General features: G+C 38.2%; 2 protein-coding genes across 2 annotated transcripts in view; one reads left to right on the plus strand and one right to left on the minus strand.

Annotated features, from left to right (window-relative positions):
• st6gal2a (ST6 beta-galactosamide alpha-2,6-sialyltranferase 2a) overlaps positions 1 to 18,953 on the plus strand; it is a 60,607-nt gene extending 41,654 nt beyond the window's left edge. Inside the window, exon 5 of the mRNA XM_061971053.2 lies at positions 12,523 to 18,953. Coding sequence (XP_061827037.1) covers positions 12,523 to 12,770 — 248 coding nt within the window. The 3' untranslated portion in view covers positions 12,771 to 18,953. The remainder of the gene's footprint in view (positions 1 to 12,522) is intronic.
• The window catches only part of tmtops2b (teleost multiple tissue opsin 2b), a 90,839-nt gene that overhangs the window by 1,205 nt on the left and 67,038 nt on the right, over positions 1 to 22,596 (minus strand). Inside the window, exon 4 of the mRNA XM_061971056.2 lies at positions 1 to 2,173. This exon is cut by the window's left edge and continues 1,205 nt beyond it. Coding sequence (XP_061827040.1) covers positions 1,961 to 2,173 — 213 coding nt within the window. The 3' untranslated portion in view covers positions 1 to 1,960. The remainder of the gene's footprint in view (positions 2,174 to 22,596) is intronic.

Genomic DNA, 22,596 nt, shown 5'->3' on the forward strand with positions numbered 1-22,596 from the left:
GGCTAATATATGTAAAAATATGTTTTCTAATAAAATGAGGTGAGTGCGGCTTAAATACTGGTGCGCTCCCGAGCTCGTAATATACGGTGATTTTGAGATCAAGTCGTTATTTAATAATACAATGTTATTGTTTGGTCATTTCAAATCAATTTGTTTATTAATAACCATTATTATAAATAATGATTATATTAGGTCAAAAAAAATTGTTTTTTCCAGCTAAACACAATAAATTTAGTTTTAGATCAATTAAGTATTTGATTTGAATAATATATAGTTTTCTATTATAAATGTACACACCACATTAAACAGTATTTTGTAGAGTATTTTATAAAATAAAGCATTTATATATTATTGATATCCTATTTTAAGTCAAATATTTAGTCAATAAACCACAAAACATATTTATTTCGTAATATATTATATCAAATAGTTTTTTGTCGAACATTTGTTTTAAATAGTTCTAACATTTGAATTTAACACATGACATTGTTCGATTACAAATGTACTTACCACATTGTATAGTATTTAACAGAGCATTTAAACAAGTTTGGGTTAAGTGGCATAACACTAAGTTAAGGACATATTTTAGTCAAACATTTTGTCAATTAAACGCAAAAAAAAAATTATAGTCAATATACAGTATTTATAATTATTAGATCAAATTCAAATGTATTAAAAATGTGTTTGATAACATAAAATTGTAAATAAATGATTTTTTTTTAAAAACACAAAATTGTATTCGTCAATATTAAAAATATAATATCAAACAATTAAGTTATTGTTTGAAAAAAATATTTACTTAATTATTAAAAACAAATAATATTTTGTAATTCATTATGCTGCCCTCTACTGGTTTTGAGTGTTGTCTGGCAAACCGGGTTTGATCTTGACCAAAAACGTAAGGTCACATAACAGCAGCGTTGTGTCATCAGCAGGTGATCAGACCATGGCAAGTTGTGTATGGAAATATTCATCTTTCATCCTCCTTGTGTAGTACTCATGTTTATTCACATATCTTAATTGTTTCCAAACAGTGCCTGTAACATGGCAGTAAAACGGTTGATCAAACAAAACAGAAGTCTATCGTCATAGACCCACCAGCTGTGGAAGCTAGCTCTTCAATCGGCTAAACAGACTCAGTGACGTTTTGGTGAATTTATTGAACTGAAACGACTTTTGACATTGTCCTTATGCAATTTATGGAACTTAACGCCCCCTTGTCCACTGCACGGTACCTCCTCGCCATTGTCACTTGTCCCATTGGCACTACCGGTACTATCTTTGTCATCATAAGGAACATAAACAACACATGCTAACATGAGTATACCCTGCTGCAGTATTCTGCTTGGCTGCACTGCCCCGTTTTCTTGCTTGCCCTCAGTCTCCTCCCGGTTAAAGTGGTAAAATACAGCAGAGCCTCATTCTCCTCCGTTGTTGTCGTTTTCTTCTTCCGAGTGGTGCCTTCACGGTACCTTTTCTATTCGCTTTTGCTTCATCATTGCCTTTGTCATCTTGATAAAAAAATAACACATTCTAACATGCGTCTACCCTGTTGCTGCCGCGGTATTAATACACCACAGTCTGCAGTGCCCCGTTTTCTTGCTTGCCCTCAGTCTCCTCTTGGATAAAATTGGTCAAATACACAGTACTTGCTCGCCACTGGCGCTTTTCCTTTGGAAAGGAACCAGACGGGTCATTGCAGCCATTGTAGAATGTCGGCAAACCATGCTAACGTTAGCATACCCTGTTGAGCCTCGTTCACCTCCGCTCCTGATGCTTTCAAAGAGCTCTGGCTTTCCCCAGAAGCTTCTGGTGTCCACAAACATCAGACCCTATTGTGCATATTATTAAGCATTTCTTTTTTTTTTTATGTCGTCAAGCACATGGAGCACAAGTAAAGACAAAGTACAAAGACACAAGCTCACATGTGAAACCCATGGACACGAGTTTCCCCAGTTTTTTAGGTCACCACCTCGGGCGGCGCGGTTAGCTTGTCGGCCGGCGTGCAGCACGGTTTAACGGCCTCGGCGGAGACCTGGACGGCGCAGGCCACCGTGTTGCTGGACACCCTGTGGTTGAGCTGGATGACGGTGGTCTTGGAGGGCATGGAGGTGTTGTCGTTCTGCTCCGACCAGTGGTTGCAGTGGAAGAGGATGAGGAAACACTTGTAGAACTAAACAGGCAGAAAGGAGCGCGTTAATGCACTTAGTCATTTTAGATCCGGGGGCCACATGGAGAAAAATCTACTCCCAAGTGGTAAAATCACGGCACGATAACTTGAAAACAAAGACAACTTCAGATTGTTTTCTTTGTTTAAAAATAGAACAAGCCCATTCTGAAAATGTACAAATCATAATGTTGATGGAGTATTTTTACACTTACATGTTGCGGTTAATAGTATTCTATCTTTATTTGTTGTTATTTATACTTCCTGATTAAATTATATGATAATGTTCATCATTGGTGTTAAATTTGTTTTTATTATTTTTTTGTCCTGTCCAGCTTCTCAGGCAAATCATATAGTTGATGTAAATGCCTTTTTAGAAATAATATAACTTTTATAATTATTTTATAAAAAGCAATACAACAGAATGCACTACTAACAATTACAGTAGTTTTATGAAGTAATAATGTTTGGAGAGTGTACTTCCACAGTGTCTCCTTCCAGCTGCTTTTCCGTCAAACACACCATCAGCGGCGCATCTATATTTTCTGCTTCCCAGTCGTTTCTAATTTTGTCAAGAGATGTGTCTTTAAGGTGGGAAATTAGGATGTACATCTTGGAAATGATACCTTCCTGATTTGTGGGGATTTCCAGGAGTGAGTCTAATACATATTGAGGTGGACTACTGGGAAAAGCGCTGTTATTTGATTTAGCAAAGTTACGGATTTGAAAATAACGAAATCAGTGAGAGTTAGGGAGAGTTTATCCATATTTTCATGAATAAATGTCTGTCGGTTGGATATTATATTAACCTTCTTGGCTGGCGTTATTCTGCTTCAGTATGGTGCAGACGAGCAGTGATGCTTTGCCAAGTCTGCTCCACACACTGTCATGTTTCTGATGATTTCCTTTTTTAATTCAATGAATATCATCCACTTCATCTCAGCAATGTCCTTCACACTCGCTCTCTTCCTCTCCATGGTTGGAAAACACGTCGATATGTAGCTACAAACTAATGCTAGAGAGTAAGACCAGATGTTTTGGGTTCACTGGGACATTTGCTACAACAATTGATGGTGGGGGGCTTGTCACTCAAAATTTTGCTTGAAACTTAAGGGCTGTCTCTCATAATTGTTTTGCGTCATCTAAACACTCTGAAGTTGGTACTCTTAATTTTTTTTTTCGTAAAAAGACAAGGTTTTTCGTATTGTTTTGACTTTCATTAAAACAGGGTTGTCAAACTCATTTTAGATGCGGGGGCCACATGGAGAAAAATCTACTCCCAAGTGGTAAAATCACGGCACGATAACTTAAAAATAAAGACAACTTCAGATTGTTTTCTTTGTTTAAAAATAGAACAAGCACATTCTGAAAATGTACAAATCAAAATGTTGTTGTTTTTTACACTTACATGTTGTGGTTAATAGTATTCTATCTTTGTCTGAATAAATTAAATTTAATTCATTAAATTTGATGTTCATCAGTCAACTCATTGGTGTTAATTTTCAATCTATCAAGATAAAAAAAAAATATCAAAATCAAATTACAATATGTTATTTATGTAGTTTGATCATTTTCCTCGACTGACATATGTCTACAAATAATTTCTATTGCGACATCTAGTGGACACATTTAGAACAGTAGTTTCTTTCATTCAAAACATTTCAGGTTAATTTGTATACTTAGCAAACTCATCCCGTGGGCCGGATAAAACCTGTTCGTACGTTTGACACAGTGTTTCAATATTACCATTTTTATGTAAAAAAAAAAAGCTTTTTTGGTCCTTAAATTGAACTTTTTAGTTAGAAAATCCTTTCCTTTTTTCATGAAATTAAGAGAAAGTACAACTTTATTTCAATTTGATTACTGTTTTACCATCATTAAATTAAAAGTAAAACAAATAGAAACTGAAAATGTTGACTTTCTTTCCATTTCAGCCTAATTTCAACTATATTACTGCTTAACCAATATTAGATAGGCCGACCAGACACTTTAGGGTTCCTAGTTCGAATACCTATGCCTCCGCCATCCTAGTCACTGCCGTTGTGTCCTTGGGCAAGACACTTCACCCACCTTGCTCCCAGTGCCACCCACACTCGATGTAATTGTAGCTTAAAATGTAGATAATGGGTTTCTCAATGAATCATTGCGTTATTAGAGAAAAAATGCTGTATAAATATAATTCACTTCACTAAATTTAAAACTAAAAATCTCGAGCGAATTTTTTTTTTAACAGTTTATATTTGCCACAGGAGGTGAAAAATAAAGTTACATGACAAAATGTGGAAAAATTGAAGCTCTGTTAATACTTTCCGGATGCACTGTAGTTCATGCGACAAATGTAACCACATTGTCATTGAACACTATCGCAGGGGTGTCAAACGTAAGGCCCGAGGGCCGGATCAGGCCGGCGAACAGGTTTTATCTGGCCCGCGGGATGAGTTTGCCAAGTATAAAAATTAACCTGAAATTTTTGAATGAAAGAAACTGCTGTTCTAAATGTGTCCACTGGATGTCGCAATAGCAATTATTTGTATCTTTGTAGATGATGCTACATATGTACAAAACAAACCATAGGACAATGATCAAACTACATAAATAACACTCTGTAATTTGATTTTGATATAATTTTTTTTTATCTTGATGGATTGAAAATTAACACCAGTGAGTTGACTGATGAACATTATCACATAATTGATTTATAAAATATAAATAACGACAAATAAAATATATTAACTATTAACCGCAACAGGTAATTGTAAAAAAAAAACCCCAAAAAAACATGATTTGTAGAATTTCAGAATGTGCTTGTTCTATTTTTAAACAAAGAAAACAATCTGAAGTTGTCTTTATTTTTAAGTTATCGTGCTGTGATTTTACCAGTCCGGCCCAGTTGGGAGTAGATTTTTCTCCATGTGGCCCCCATCTGAAATGAGTTTGACACCCCTGATCTATCGTAAGCCTTGACCGAAAACTTTTCCGCCTGGCAACCCTATAAGAAGGATTGAGGCTTGTCAGCGGAATAATAAAAACAACACAAATCAACAGCGCCGCACGAAGCAAAGGTGGAATGAAAGCACAAAAAGGCACGCGGCTCTCTGGTGTTTGCGCTCGCCAGATAACACGGCAAGGAATGAAGTATGTTGAGCCTGCATGGGCCTCATGGTTAATGTATTTTCTTTCTATCTGTCGCTCAGCACGCTCTGCTCTGAACACGCACGCTTTCTTCCTCCACCTCTACATACATCCGCTAATCACATTTGTATCTGAAAATGTTTCCAACTGCAGCCAGCCATCGACAAAGCCGCACACGCCGCACGATTCCAGGAAAGGTTATTACATGGTCCCTAATCCGATTTTCAGATAGCGGAGTGTCTATCCGCCAGCAGGACACATATGTATTCGGCGACCAAAACCATTTTTCACATGAGAGAGCATTTGGGCAGATGGAAGAATTTACTGGGAATCAATGAAACGATGCACAGTCAGGGTGAGGGCATACAATATGGCCTGGTCAGTTGTGGTTTCATGAGCGGCTTACCAGCACGTTATGTCTTTTCCTTCCTACTGTTCCGATGCAAAGGCTGGCATTGCTCTCAAAACGGCCATAATCAATGCACTCTTGTAGCAAAAGCATCAACTGTCCTTTATGTATGCATGTACCGTATTTTCCGCACTATAAGCCGCACCTAAAAACCACAAATTTTCTCAAAAGCTGACAGTGCGCCTTATAACCCGGTGCGCTTTATATATGGATAAATATTAAGATTCATTTTCATAAAGTTTCGGTCTCGCAACTTCGGTAAACAGCCGCCATCTTTTTTCCCCGTAGAAGAAGCGCGCGGTGCATGCTGGGATATGTGACGTTTCATTTCCATTTGTGTGTTTATGTAAAGACCCCAAAATGGCTCCTATTAAGTGTGTTGTCTGTCTAATTATAAATAATGCAGACGAGGCGTGTTAACTGAGTTCTCAACGTTTACTCACAGCGTGCTCATAACCACATTCTAACTCCCAGCATACAACAACGCTTCTCAGGGCTACCACGCATGCTCGTCACTATCGTTGCATGCTGGGTAGTGTAGTTGTTATATTTGCTAGCTCATAACATCACATTAAGAGACACGCTTACGCGCTTAATTCAATACTCGCCGTCATTCCGGGTGGATTGACAAAAGACCTCCAGCCGCTAGATATTGGTGTCAACAGGGCATTCGAAGCTAGACTGCTAACTGCGTGGGAACAGTGGATGACAGAAGGCGAACACAGTTCACCAAGACAGGGAGACAGGGAGACAGCGCCAGACGACATTTTGGATCCCACATTCGCCCAACTTTTCAATTCGGACAACGAAGGAGAATAATTCGAGGGATTTATGAATGAAGAATAACTTCAGAAAGTGAGCGTTATGTTTATTTTGTGTGTTGTGACATTAACGTTCGAGCAACATTATGTTGCTATTGCTCTGCACTATTTTGAATTTTACTATGTTTGTGATTGCACATTTGCGTACATTTTGGGAGTGAACAGAGTTGTTAGAACGCTGGTTTTTAATATATTATTAAAGTTTGACTGACCTATCTGACTGTTTTTTTGACATTCCTTTAGCGCAGTTAGATGCGGCTTACAACACGGGGCGGCTTATAGGTGGACAAAGTTTTGAAATATGCCGTTCATTGAAGGCGCGGCTTTTAACCCAGGGCGCCTTATGGTGCGGAAAATACGGTATGTTTGTGATCCTAGAATTATAGAGAAACCAAGTAACGTATTTTGTGGACTATACAGCCATATAAGCCACACCCACTAAATTTTAAAAAACAAAAATATTTTTCCAAATATTAACCACACCAGAGTATAGGCTGCAGATATATACGTTGGGAAATGAGTTATTTACAAATAAAGATTTTGTAAATGACGTTAATTGTTTCCAAACATAACAAGGGCAGTAAAACGGCGGATCAAACAAAACAGAAGTCATCGTCATGGACCCACTGGCTGCGGATGCTAGCTCTCCAATCAGCTAAACAGACTCAATAAGTCCACGGTGACGACTTAGTGAATTTACAAAACTGAAACAATAACAAAAGAGTTAAATTAATACTACTCACAATAACAGTCGTGAACGTGTTAGCATATTAGCTATTACTATTAGCTTCATTACATTGCTATAGCACGTACAAATATGCATGAAAACACTGCTAACACATAGGGCGTTTATAGTAAGTAAGAATTGCATTAGTTATACTCTCGTTGCTTGGAGTGATAAATGAAGAATCCATACGAGTAGAAACACTTTAGACGGCTAGAAGACAGAACGGGAATTGTACTTCCGGTTGAAAGCTCAGTCTAAACGAAAGGGACACCCTGCTAGTTTTTTTTGTAAAAAAAAAAAAAATTGCTTTATGGCAGTCAGCGAAGAAAAATCGATGAATTAGCCGCACCGTGTTATGGACAGCAGAATTCAAAGCGTAGGAAAAAAAAGTCCGAACTTAACGGTATCTATTCTGTAGAACAGCTGAATGATAGCCTAATAGCTTATTATATTAATAAAAAATATATACTATAGTTAAATTGTAAAATTATAAACAAGAATTTAACATTATTACCGTATTTTCTGGACTATAGGCTGCACCAGTATATAAGCCGCACCCACTACATTTTTAAAGACAAAAATATTTTTCCATATGTAGGGTACAAGCGGTAGAAAATGGATGGATGGCTGGACATTAACCACACCGGAGTATAAGCCGCTGATATATATGTTGTGAAATTAGTTATTTACACAGAAAGATTTTGCAAATGTTTATTTATATACTTTATTTGTTTCCAAACTGTCTGTAACAAGGGCAGTAAAATGGATGATCAAACAAAACAGAAGTCATCGTCATGGACCCACTGGCTGCAGAAGCTAGCTCTCCAATCAGCTAAACAGACTCAATAAGTCCACGGTGACGTCTTAGTGAATTTACAAAACTGAAACAATACAAAAAGAATGTCATTGTAAGTTAATACTACTCACAGTAACACTCGTAAACGTGTTGGCATATTAGCTAATACTAACGACGCTAGCTTCATTACATTACTATAGCACGTACACATATGCATGAAAACACTCCGACAGACATTGTAAGTAAGAATTGTATTAGTTATACTCTCGTTGCTCGGACTGATAAATGAAGAATCCATACGAGCAGAAATGCTATAGATGGCTCGAAGACAGAACGGCAATTGTACTTCCGGTTGAAAGCTCAGAAGGTTTAGACTGACTGTTTTTTTTTGTTTAAAAAAAACAATTAAACGATTTGCTTTATGGCAGTTAGCGAATAAAAATACATGAATTAGCTGCATCGTTTTATAAGCCGCAGAATTCAAAACGTAGGAAAAAATGTAGAGACTTATAGTCCAAACTTACGGTATCTATTCTGTAGAACAGCTAAATAATGGCCTAATAGCTTATTATATTAATAACAAAAATAATAACAAAATATACTATAGTTAAATTGTAAAATTACAAACAAGAATTTAACAATATTACCGTATTTTCCGAACTTTAGGCCGCACCGGTATATAAGCCGCACCCACTAAATTTTAAAAGAAAAAAATATTTTTACATACATCAGCCACAAGCTCATATGTATACCGGTACGTCGTGAAATGATATATTTACACAGAAATATTTTGTAAATGTTTATTTTAATTGTTTCCAAACGGTGCCTGTAACACGGCAGTAAAACAGTCGATGAAACAAAACAGAAGTCTTTTTCCAAGGTTCAAGATGTTTATCAGGATTCTTCTTCTTTGTACTTAAACAATTTGAGTTTGAACAGTTTCTTAAGGTGGATCATTTTAGTACATTGTAACGACAAAAAAGTTGCGATGTTATGACGAAAAGTTGTAATTTTACAAAAATAAAGCTGTTACGTCTTACAATTACAATCAACAGTATGAGAGAGTTATGTTGCTTACGTTAAGCAGCGATGTAAAGAAAAAAGTCATTATTTTATGAAAAGTAATGTTGTAATAGTCGCAATCAGTTATGAGAAAAAGGTCGTGATGGTAGAAGAATACATTTGTAACAATACAAGAAGTTGTAATTCGTAATGTTGAGTCTGTACGTTCCATCAAGTATTGAGTTTCAAAGGTGACCTATTATGCAAAACTAACTTTTCTTACCTATTGCTACCTTTTTATGTGTAATTAGGATCTGTAGAAATCACACATAGAAAAACTTGTGGCTAAACTTACAATTAAATTGTTTTTTTTCTTTGGAAAAAAAGTCATGTTTTTTCCTGCAAGTTAGAAAAAAAGTTGATTTTGACTACCGTATTTTTTGGAGTATAAGTCGCTCCGGAGTATAAGTCGCTCCGGAGTATAAGTCGCACCGGCCGAAAATGCATAATGAAGAAGGAAAAAAACATATATAAGTCGCACTGGAGTATAAGTCGCATTTTTTGGGGAAATGTATTTGATAAAAGCCAACACCAAGAATAGACATTTGAAAGGCAATTTAAAATAAATAAAGAATAGTGAACAACAGGCTGAATAAGTGTACGTTATATGAGGCATAAATAACCAACTGAGAACGTGCCTGGTATGTTAACGTAACATATTATGGTAAGAGTCATTCAAATAACTATAACATATAGAACATGCTATACGTTTACCAAGCAATCTGTCACTCCTAATCGCTAAATCCCATGAAATACGTCTAGTCTCTTACGTGAATGAGCTAAATAATATTATGTGATATTTTACGGTAATGTGTTAATAATTTCACACAAGTCGCTCCTGAGTATAAGTCGCACCCCCGGCCAAACTATGAAAAAAACTGCGACTTGTAGTCCGAAAAATACGTTACTTGTATGCCTTTGCTAAATTATGGAGACTTGCTTTTTATGAATGCACCAGACACCTTTTTGAAAAAACTGTATACCGTATTTTTCGGAGTATAAGTCGCACCTGCCAAAAATGCATAATAAAGAAGGAAAAAAACATATATAAGTCGCTCTGGAGCCCGGCCAAACTATGAAAAAAAACTGCGACTTATAGTCCGAAAAATACGGTAATACTTCGCCAAGTTCGCCTTACATTTTATCACTGGGTGTGGCAACCTTGTCCACCCTTGCACTTTGTATGCAAATGCAACTGTCCATCTTTGTCAGTCCCCAGATTCTCTCAATGGATGTTTTTTATATATGAATCACTTCTTGGCCTGGTTCCTCATTATGTGTTATTTTGTGTATAGAGTTTCCAGTCGCTACAGATTAAGGCTTCTGGACATACTTATAGCGCACAAATCTGGGTAAAAAAAAAGCCTTCAGATTTTCTGCTCCGTGGTCATGGAAGGAATTACAAAATGATTTGAGGCTACCTGAACTGATTACTTTGGGGGAATTTCAGGCCATTTCAAAGGATCGAGAAGCGGTTTCTATTGAGCACTGTACTTGTTTTTAACTAGTTTTTATTGAAACATTTAATTTTTTATCTATTGCATGTTTTTTTATGGAAGTTTTTTTTTTTTAACTATAGTGTGTGACTGCTCCTGTTTATGGTTTTGGTTTTATTTATTTATGAAACCTGTTTTTGGTGGCCTCTTGGCCAGGTCACTCTTGCAAAAGAGATTTTAATCACAATGAGTTTTTACCTGGTTGAATAAAGGGAATCGAAAATTTAAAAAAATGAATGAATAAGTTCCAAAAATTTGAAATCAAATCTTGCCTTCCCTCATTCTTCCTCCAAACGAGCCGTTTGGAATTTGCCCCATTAGTGACGTTTTTTCTTATTGTTGACATCAGCGCACGCTGTCGAAGTGGAGGCACGTAAAGGTCGTGAGTTCAAGTTCAAGTCATACCAAAGACTATAAAAATGGGACCCATCGCGTCCCTGCTTGGCACTCAGTATCAAGGGTTGGAATTGGGGGTTAAATCACCAAAATGATTCCTGAGCGCAGCCACTGCTGCTGCTCACTACTCCCCTCACCTCCCAGATAGTGGAACAAGGTGATGGGTCAAATGCAGAGGGTAATTTCACCACACCTAGTGTGTGTGTGACTATCAGTGGTACTTTAACTTTTTAACTTTAAGAAGGAACAAATGATGTGACAAAGTTGCAGGAAGAAAGTAATTTTAATCTGACAATTTAGTCTTGACGTAATGACAAGAAGTTGTGTAAACAAAAATAAATTTTTACTAAGTCACCATGTTTTCAAAGAAAAAAAACATGAGTACTGTTATGAGAATGATATCGTAAAGTTATGAGTTTCAAAGTTATGAGAAAAAAAGGTTAGTCCCAACGATAGTCACACACACACTAGGTGTGGTGAAATTATCCTCTGCATTTGAGTGCATCGCTGCTGCAGTGAGCAGCAGCGGTGGCTGCGTTCGGGAATCATTTTGGTGATTTAACCCCCAATTCCAACCCTTGATGCTGAGTACCAAGCAGGGAAGTAATGGGTCCCATTTTTATAGTCTTTGGTATGACTCGGCCGGGGCTTGAACTCACGACCCTCCAGTCTCAGGGCGGACACTCTAACCACAAGGCTACTGAGCAGGTTTTAATGTGCTATTTTGATAAGTAATAATAGAAGAAAAAGTAAAGTTTTTTAATTTAACTAGAATATAATTTGTAATATTGCAATAAAAAAAAAATATATATATTTTTTTTAAAGTCACTGCAAAAACTGAAATCTAAGTAAGATGAAATATCTCAAATAAGGGTGATATTTGCTTATTTTCTGTCTAATAAGATAATTCTTCTCACTAAGCAGATTTTATGTCAGAGTGTTTTACTTGTTTTAAGGGTTTTGGTCCTAAATGATCTCAGTAAGATATTACAGCTTGTTGCTGAGATTTGATGACCTATATTGAGTAAAACATGCTTGGAACTAGAATATCAAGTGTTGCAAAGCTGTGTCATCAACACTCACAAGCTTTTTTAGAGTAATAATTTCTTATTTCAAGCATGAAAAAAAAAAGATGACTTTGACTCAATTGTGTCTCATAATTAAAACAGATGACAGCCAAATGGACTTTGCTGTTTTATTTTCAATGAAACAATAGAAAATACGTACTTATAAAGTAGTACAGTTGTTATTAGTGAGAATATACTTATTTTAAGGTATTTTTGGGTTCATTGAGGTTAGCTAATTTTATTTGTTTTGGAAAGTCTTGACAAGCCATATTTTCTTGTTCTATTGGCAGATAATTTTGCTTAGTTCAAATAAAATACCCCTCATTTTTGAATTTTTTTTTCTTGTTTTTGAACACTGACTTTTTGCAGTGCAACTGTAATAGAACTCTTGACTCGATTATCGATGTTATGGAGTGCACACCCCTTAGTTCCTCTCTGCCCCTTTGCAGGCATCCTCCTGATGATGGCGCTGTGCGAGCAGGTCCACGTGTACGAGTACATCCCCTCCATGAGGCAGACGGACCTGTGCCATTACCACGAGCTCTACTACGACGTGGCGTGCACGCTGGGGGCCTACCACCCGCTCCTGTACGAGAAGAGCCTGGTGCGGCGCATCAACACCGGCACCGAGGGGGACCTCCGCAGGAAGGGGCGGGTCACCCTGCCGGGGTTCCGCACCGTGGACTGTGACATCTGAAGTCGCACCAGAGCCGACTATCTTGAGCCCACTTTACGTAACTATGGCCTGTTCTTAGGGCGGGGGGGTGGCACTGAGGGCGCGGTGCAATAAAGCCTGTGGAGGCGGATGAGACTGACAACAAAAAACCTGAGCCCCTTCAAGGTGGGAGAGGATCAACATGCGGGCTTGTTTTCATTAAGATGGCTTTGACAAAGACATCTCTCTCTGCTGTAGCTGAGCCATGTTAGCTGTTGAGCTGACAGATTTTTTTACGGAATTTTCCACAGTGTAAATTCTGTTCTTTTTCCACTCTCTTATGGCAGCGGTCTTACCGTTTTTCTACTCGGACGATGCCGACAGGGTCTTAAACTGTTCCGCGCCTCCCATTGCGTTGCACCAGCTCTTTATTATTCGCGTGGCGTGCGTGGAAAGTGAGAGCCGTTTTCCCCCCTGCTGATACTTCTTAACTTAACGCTACATTGGCCTAATTAGGGCGCTTGTCACGCCGTGTTTGGACTGTGCAAGTTCTCATGCTGTCAAACCAGGGACCAAAGTCGACATCTGGAGCCCACAGGTGGGGTGGAGTTGCTTAGTATAGGCTAGTGTTGGCAAGTTCTCGATCTCCCGGCCTTATCGTGAAAAACTCATTGCTATTGTTTGTGTTATTCAACTACTGCAGTATGTGTCTTTAAATAAAACGGTTCTGTCCACTTAGCTATCAACAAAAAGCAACATCTTGGGGTAGAATTTGTGTACATTTACGTGAGATATTATGTTCAGCTGGTAACATAGGCTACGTTCACGCTGGCCCGTCAGGATTTTTTGTTGAATCCGATCTATTTATGTAGTTGTTCTGATAGGTAAAACTGTTTTGTCGACTTACCTATCAACAAAAAGCAACATTTTGGGGTAGAATTTGTGTACATTTTCATGAGATATTACGTTCAGCTGGTAACTAAGTACGTTCACGCTGCCCCGTCAGGATTTGTTGTTAAATCCGATCTTTTTATGTAGTTATTCTGCTAAATAAAACGGTTCTGTCCTCTTACCTATCTACAAAAAGCAACATCTTGGGGTAGAATGTGTGTACATTTATGTGACATATTACATTCAGCTGGTAACTAAGGCTACGTTCATGCTGCCCCGTTTGGATTTTTTGTTAAATCCGATCTTTTTATGTACCGTATTTTTCGGACTATAAGTCGCAGTTTTTTTTCATAGTTTGGCGAATAACATGTTTTTTTCCTTCTTTATTATGCATTTTCGGCAGGTGCGACTTATACTCCGGTGCGGCTTATACTCCGAAAAATGCGGTAGTTATACTGCGAAATAAAACAGTTCTGTCCACTTACCTATAAACAAAAAGCAACATCTTGGGGTAGAATTTGTGTACATTTACGTGAGATATGTTTAGCTGGTAACTAAGGCGTTCACGCTGCCCCGTCAGGATTTTTTGTTAAATCCGATCTTTTTATGTAGTTCTGCAAAATGAAACTGTTCTGTTCTTTCCACTTACCTATCAACAAAAATTAAAGTCTTGAGGTAGAATTTGTGTACATTTACGTGAGATCACGGTTAGCCGGTAACTAAGGCTCCGTTCACACTGACCAATTTGGATTTGTTGTTAAATCCGATCTTTTTATATCGTTCTGCTAAATTAAACTGTTTTGTCTACTTACCTATCAACAAAAAGCAACGTCTTGAAGGACAATTTTTGTACATTCACGTGAGATATTATGGTTAGCCGGTAACTAAGGCTCCGTTCACACTGACCGATTTGGATTTTTTGTTAAATCCGATCTTTTTATATCGTTCTGCTGAATTCAACTGTTTTGTCTACTTACCTATCAAAAAAAAGCAACGTCTTGAAGGACAATTTTTGTACATTCACGTGAGATATTATGGTTAGCCGGTAACTAAGGCTCCGTTCACACTGACCGATTTGGATTTTTTGTTAAATCCGATCTTTTTATATCGTTCTGCTGAATTCAACTGTTTTGTCTACTTACCTATCAAAAAAAAGCAACGTCTTGAAGGACAATTTTTGTACATTTACGTGAGATATGGTTAGCCGGTAACTAAGGCTCCGTTCACACTGACCGATTTGGATTTTTTGTTAAATCCGATCTTTTTATATCGTTCTGCTAATTAAACTGTTTTGTCTACTTACCTATCAACAAAAAGCAACGTCTTGAAGGACAATTTTTGTACATTTACATGAGATATTATGGTTAGCCGGTAACTAAGGTTCCGTTCACACTGACCAATTTGGATTTTTTGTTAAATCCGATCTTTTTATATTGTTCTGCTAAATAAAACTGTTTTGTCCGCTTACATATCAACAAAAAGCAATGTCTTAGGGTAGGGTTTGTGTACATTTACGTGAGATATTACGTTCAGCTGGTAACTAAGGCTCTGTTCACACTGAACCGATTTGGATTTTTTGTTGAATCCGATCTTTTTATGTAGTTCTGCAAAATAAAACTGTTCTGTCCACTTACCTATCAACAAAAAGCAAAGTCTTGAGGTAGAATTTGTGTAAATTTACGTGAGATATTACGTTCAGCTGGTATAAGGTACGTTCAAACCGCCCCGTTTGGATTTTTTTGTTAAATCCGATCTTTTTATGTAGATAACAAAAACCATGCGACCTTAATGCGTATGTGAACTGAAACCAAAGCATAACGTCACACATGGAGCCCTGTGTTTACGCAAGTTTACGGAATTCTTGCTATGGTAGTTTGTGGGACACTTAATGCTACGTCTGTATCTCGGAGCATGTGGGTGAGGAGACAGCGCAGCAGGACATTTTATATTTTATATTCCGACGCAGAAGGGAATAAGCGGTAGAAAATGGATGGATATTCCACTTGGGACATACAAATGTATCTTTGAGTTACAAAAGAATATTATGGTCACACTGAAAAAATAAAAATAGTCGTTGGCTGATAAAAGAATGTTTTTCGAAAAGGAAAAAGTAATATATAATTGATTAGTAGCTTCTATAACATATTTTTTCAGGCCTGTTTGTTTTCGCCAAGAATTGTGACGTTTGTTTGGATGAACACGACCTAAAGGTTCGGACTGCAGTCTCAGATACATACATACGAAAGAGGACTTGGATCGGAATTGTACTGTTTACATTGACATGGAAAAATCGGATTTGACCGGCAGTGTGAACATAGCTTAAGTTATATCTGAACGGAATTGCAACGAGTAGGAACCTTTCCTTGTCTGTTGTCAGTTCTGCAAACGGACACAATAAGCGTTTTTTGCTATTTGTCGTAAGGTCGTGATCGATGTTTGTTTCTTGGCCGATCAAATTTTGCGAATACGCTAGTGAAATTCTGCGATCTTGTGAAATTACTGCTGCATTATTCATACGAACATTGTGGCCGATTATTGTCGGATATCTGGTGTGAAATGTGGCTAACGTAAGATCTGGTTGTAGGTATTCTGCGCTGAAGTCGGATATAGATGGTAAATAATCATGGGTGTTATGGGCAATGTACTGTAGCTAAGTAGGGTTAAGTTTGGTGGGTGGTAGGTAGGAAGGTAGGCAGATCGTTAGGTAAGTAGGGTAAGTAATGAACTTTGGACCCATTTCGTACAAACTGTGGCTGGACTGCAGCACCCATCTCTCCCACCACTCGTAACGGAATGTAACTTTTTACCGACTGCGTGTTTTAGCGCCGAAGTACGTTGCAGTCGCAGTTGGCGGCCAGGGTTTTACTTCTTTGTTACGGAGCGGCTGCTTTATTTATCCTCCCAATATTGTCCTCGAGCCGCCATCATCTCGCAGGAATGTGGTGCAGTAATACCCTCAGATTTGCTCCGTCTCTTCCCTTGAGGAGATTGGATTGATTTCTTTTTTCACGCCGCTCTCCCAACGGGGGAGTTTTTAACAGCGCTATTGTAATGAAATGTTCCTGAGCCAGTTGTGGTGGTTTGATTTTGAGTAATACATGAAGGAAGTGTTAGGAAATAGTAGTAGTACAAGTATCAACAACAGTATATTACCTGTGATATGTCCTCAAAAAGCGGTCCAAAAGGTTGGGGGGGTGATTGCTTTGCTGCACAAAATACACTATATTTCCAAAAGCATTAGGCCACACATCCAAATGATGAGAATCAGGTGTCCTAATCACTTGGCCCGGCCGCAGGTGTACAAAATCAAGCACTTAGGCATTTGTGAGAGAATGAGCCGCTCTCAGGAGCTCAGTGATTTCCAGCGTGGAACTGTCATCGGATGCCACCTGTGCAACAAATCCAGTCGTGAAATTTCCTCGCTTCTAAATATTCTGGGTTAGGAGGTTGCCAGGAGAACGCTACATTTCGGACTGCATTGTGCCGAGTGTGAAATTTGGTGGAGGAGGAATTATGGTGTGGGGTTGTTTTTCAGGAGTTGGGCTTGGCCCCTTAGTTCCAGTGAAATGAACTTTGAATGCTCCAGGGTACCAAAACATTTTGGACAACTATATGCTCCCAACCTCTTCCAACATGACTGTGCACCAGTGCACAAAGCAAGGTCCATAAAAACATGGATGACAAGAGTCTGGTGTGGATGAACTTGACTGGCCTGCACAGAGTCCTGACCTGAACCCAATAGAACGCCTTTGGGATGAATTAGCTCGACCAACATCAGTGTGTGACCTCACCAATGCACTTTTGGAAGAATGGTGGGAAATTCCTATAAACACACTCCGCAACCTTGTGGACAGCCTTCCCAGAAGAGTTGAAGCTGTAATAGCTGCAAAAGGTGGACCGACATCATATTGAACCCTATGGGTTAGGAATGGGATGGCACTTCAAGTTCATATGTGAGTCAAGGCAGGTGGCCGAATACTTTTGGCAATATAGTGTACTTCACTGTATTTCAATTCAACATTATTTATTTATTTCAATTCCAAAAATAGCCACTATATGAAAAAAACGTTTGTGCTCGTGAAAATATTGACCTCACAGCTGGTTTTTGGACTGTTTTTCTTTTCAGAAAGTACTGATACAATTCTGTGCTCTGGTTGTTTGTATTGCAATAATATATTGACAAGCTCAAAGGGAGGGAACGTGTCTTTGAGCAGCTCTACGGATACTTGGAACAATCATAACACAAACAAAATGATGAACCTAAAGGTGGATTTAGGTTGTTTTGGCTTAGATGGGTATAATTCATTGACCCAATTGACTTACTTAATTGAGGCTGTTGATCAAGCCTCAAATAGCGTGCTGTCTAAAGAAGTTTGGCTACATCCACCTGGACACAATTATTGTTAATTAATTCATATTAATTAGTAACAATTGGTTGATTGATTAAGCTATAAAATGCCCATCCAAGTTTTTCGCCTGATTCCACTCGGGACATAAAGAAAAGGAATATTATGGTCACACTGATTTTTTTTTTTTTTTTTTACAGTCGTTGGCTGATAAAAGAATATTTTTATGATTCTAATGTGAAAAAAGTAATATATAATTGATTATTGGCATTTTTCCTTGAAGAAAAACGCAACGTTTTTTGTATAGACTGTTTTCCTACGCTTTGAACTCTGTGGCTTATAAAACAGTGCAGCCAATTTATGGATTTTTCTTAGCTAACGGCCATAATGTTTCGTATTCAACAAATAGTTTTCATATTACGCTGAGAAAGACTGAAAAGGTGTGTTATTGTTTGTGCTATGGCGCCATCTTTTGGACGAGTGTGCTTGTTCTATTTTTAAACAAAGAAAACGATCTGAAGTTGTCTTTATTATTAAGTTACCAGTCTGCCCACTTGGGAGTAGAATTTCCTCAATGTGGCCCCTGATCTAAAATGAGTTTGACACCCCTGGTTTTACCCATTGGAGAGCTCGGTTCCGCATCTAGTCTATGACGATGACTTCTGTTTTGTTTGATCAGCCGTTTTACTGCCATGCGACAGGCATCGTTTGGAAACAATTAAGGTCTGTGAATATACATTTACAAACTATTTTGTACCAGTACCGGTATATATATGCATTTATAGTCTGGTGCGACTAATTTATGTAAAATATTTCTTCTAAAATGTAGTGGGTGCGGCTCAAATAATAGTTTTGTCATTTTAGTCCAGGAAAAATGACCTATTTCTCGGGAGGAAAAATACCTCCCAAAAATATTTATTCTTGAAAAATATGACTATTCTTGAAGAAAATATGACTATTGAATTTTTTTTTTTTTTTTTTTTTTTTTTTTAAAACAAAAGGGCAACCTTATTCTCATAAGTCTTACTCCAAAAAGTTTGACTTAATTCCTGAAGAAAAAAATGTTTATTATAAGATTGCCAGTTGACAAAAATGTACTCTTAAAAAAATATTACAATATTCTTGCAAGATTTGGATTTTGTCTCTTTCTCTCGAAAATCCCCCAAAATATGACTATTACGAATGGATTGTTCTTGTCCTTTTCAGTGTGGGCATAATATTCCTTCATGTTGTGAGATTGATTTCAAAAAAGTGTTTTTTTGTACATAACTTTTTGACTCTTGGCTCAGAATGTTTGGATGTTTTTTTGTTTTTTTTAATCACAACTGGAGTGATTTTACAAGCTGGAGGGAAATTCAGCGTTTAGTTTTTAAGACTGAAATTGAGCAGATTTTAAGCTCTGCTATGAGATTTTGTGACTGTGAAAAAAATAAAATAAAAACTCGAGAACATTTGAGTTTACTGTAAATATCTTGTTCAATGACAACCAGGATCAGGCCTGAAGGGGTCTCGGGGTGCGTTCACACTTGCCGTTTTTGGTTCGGTTCAAAAGAACTCTGGTGCGTTTGCTGTGACTGTACGGTCTGTTTGGTCAAGTGCCAATGTGATCATCTGCACCAAATAAGCGGACCGCTTGAGTCTTGCAAAGGAAATCTGGTGCAGTTCTGTGAATGTGAACGCTACTCGGACCAGTGTTGAAATGACAACAAAAAGTATGCAGAAGTGACAATATGAGATTTAAAAGTGTATTTTAGAAGTTTTTGGTGAAATCTAATATGGCAAGTTAAAGCAGGTTTTAAAAATAACCCGAGTATTAAACCCAGCAGAGGGCATTATGGTTTAGAACAGGGGTGTCGAACGTACGAACAGGGGTGTCGAACGTACGAACAGGGTTAATCCGGCCCACGGCCCGCGAAATAGGTTTTAGTGTAACATGAGCTGCAATTTTTTTTAATGAAAGAAACTGCTGTTCTAAATGTGTCCACTGGACGTCGCAATAGCAATTCAAGTGTAACCCACGTCACACATGAAACTGTTTAAAGATGACGTGTCAGCTGACCGCTACTCCAATCAGCATCAATTGTGGCTGGCAACAGACTAATGCTGTAGCAACGCACAATACCTTTTTTTTTTAATTGTAAATTATCCACTCAACAGATGCAAATAACGAAACAGTAAAATGCAAAGTCGACGTTCTGGGCAGCGCTTGCAGTTTGCTGGCGGCACGATGTGCACCCTGAGCTCCATTGTAAAAATGTGTAAAGAAGTGCCAATGATTGTCACACACACACTAGGTGTGGTGAAATGTGTCCTCTGCATTTGACCCATCCCCTTGTTCACCCCCTGGGAGGTGAGGGGAGCAGTGAGCAGCAGCGGTGGCCACGCCCGGGAATCATTTTGGTGATTTAACCCCCAATTCCAACCCTTGATGCTGAGTGCCAAGCAGGGAGGCAATGGGTCCCATTTTTATAGTCTTTGGTATGACTCGGCCAGGGTTTGAACTCACGACCTACCAATCTCAGGGCGGACACTCTAACCACTAGGCCACTGAGCGTTTCTACATTTGTTGTTTATTCTATTTTATTTTATGATGATTAAATCTACCATGTTCAATTTGTTTAAGTTTGTAGTTCTGTTACCTTTAATTCGGCTACCATGATGTCATTTTGATCATTGTTTTGATTATAGTATAATAGCAATATTTTGAATGATGGTAAATGAATGTGTTGTGGCAGTTGCGGATGTCACCAATGTGGCGGTGTGAGGAAACACTCGGTTGCTTTTCCAAACACGTCTTTAATGCACTGCCAACATGATAACACTGAACAGGAAGTGCTTAAAGTTTATTGGCTTTGTAAAAACACAAACATAGTCAAAAGTTCATGGTGTTTTGGAAACGGCACCAATTTTTTCCTGAGTTTTTCACTAACTTTTGAAGTTTTTTGCCAAGAAGATTATTTGTCATGTGTACGTTTTCAGAATATGCTTGTTCTATTTTTGAAGTTGTCTTAATTTTAAGTTATCATGCCATGATTTTAACAGTCCAGCCCGCGTGGGAATAGATTTTCCTCCATGTGGGCCCCGATCTAAATTGAGTTTGACACCCCTGCCCTACGTCAACCGACCCGATGGCATATTTGGTATGTTTGAGCAATGTCACCTAATAAGTCATGGAAAGTTTTCAAAAGCATATTTTAGAAGCTTTGGGCGACATATATATTTTATATTTATACTGCCGTTTTGGTTTGGAATTTTTAAAATACATCACATAAGTCGCAAAAGGGCTTTAAATGTATATTTTAGAAGTTTTTGATTAAATCTAAGGGGGTAAATATAGCAGAATATTAAAAAAATAGCTGTGGCTTTAACTCATTGCTAAAAGCATTTTGGTTTGGAGTATTTGAGTTACGTCACAGAATCTGTTCAATTTAGTCTTTAACTTTATGAAAAATATTCTCAACTGCTCTCCAATTACAAAAATATCAGAGTCAAGGCTAATCCAACTGCAACCAAATATTTACAGTCGTGGTCAAAAGTTTACATACACTTGTAAAGAACATAATGTCATGGCTGGTGAGTTTCCAATCTTTTCTACAAGTCTAATTTTTTTGTGATAGTGATTGGAGCACATACTTGTTGGTCACAAAAAACATTCATGAAGTGAAGCTCAATTTTTCACATGGACAAAGATGAGACCTTTTGGAGGAAAGTTCTGTGGTCAGATGAAACAAAAATTGAGCAGTTTGGCCACAATACCCAGCAATATGTTTGGAGGAGCAAAGGTGAGGCCTTTAATGCCAGGAACACCAACCTACCGTCAAGCATGGTGGTGGTAGTATTATGCTCTGAGCCTATTTTGCTGCCAATGGAACTGGTGCTTTACAGAGAGTAAATGGGACAATGACAAGGAGGATTACCTCCAAATTCTTCAGGACAACCTAAAATCATCAGCCCGGAGGTTGGGTCTTGGGCGCAGTTGGGTGTTCCAACAGGACAATGACCCCAAACACACGTCAAAAGTGGTAAAGGAATGGCTAAACAAAGCAAGAGGGAAGGTTTTAGAATGGCCTTCCCAAAGTCCTGACTTAAAACATGTGGACAATGCTGAAGAAACAAGTCAATGTCAGAAAACCAACACATTTAACTGAAATGGGACGGCGTGGCGAAGTTGGTAGAGTGGCCGTGCCAGCAATCGGAGGGTTGCTGGTTACAGGGGTTCTATCCCCACCTTTTACCACCCTAGTCACGTCCGTTGTGTCCTTGGGCAAGACACTTCACCCCTTGCTCCTGATGGCTGCTGGTTAGCGCCTTGCATGGCAGCTCCCGCCATCAGTGTGTGAATGGGTGAATGTGGAAATACTGTCAAAGCGCTTTGAGTACCTTGAAGGTAGAAAAGCGCTATACAAGTATAACCCATTTATCATTATCATTTAACTGCACCAATTTTGTCAAGAGGAGTGGTCAAAAACTCAACCAGAAGCTTGTGGATGGCCAAAAGAGCCTTATTGCAGTAAAACTTGCCAAGGGAAATGTAACCAAATATTAACATTGCTGTATGTATACTTTTGACCCAGCAGATTTGCTCACATTTTCATAAGTTCCATAATACATTCATAAAAGAACCAAACTTC

Source organism: Nerophis lumbriciformis, linkage group LG13 (genome assembly GCF_033978685.3).
Source record: "Nerophis lumbriciformis linkage group LG13, RoL_Nlum_v2.1, whole genome shotgun sequence".
NCBI lineage: Eukaryota > Metazoa > Chordata > Actinopteri > Syngnathiformes > Syngnathidae > Nerophis > Nerophis lumbriciformis.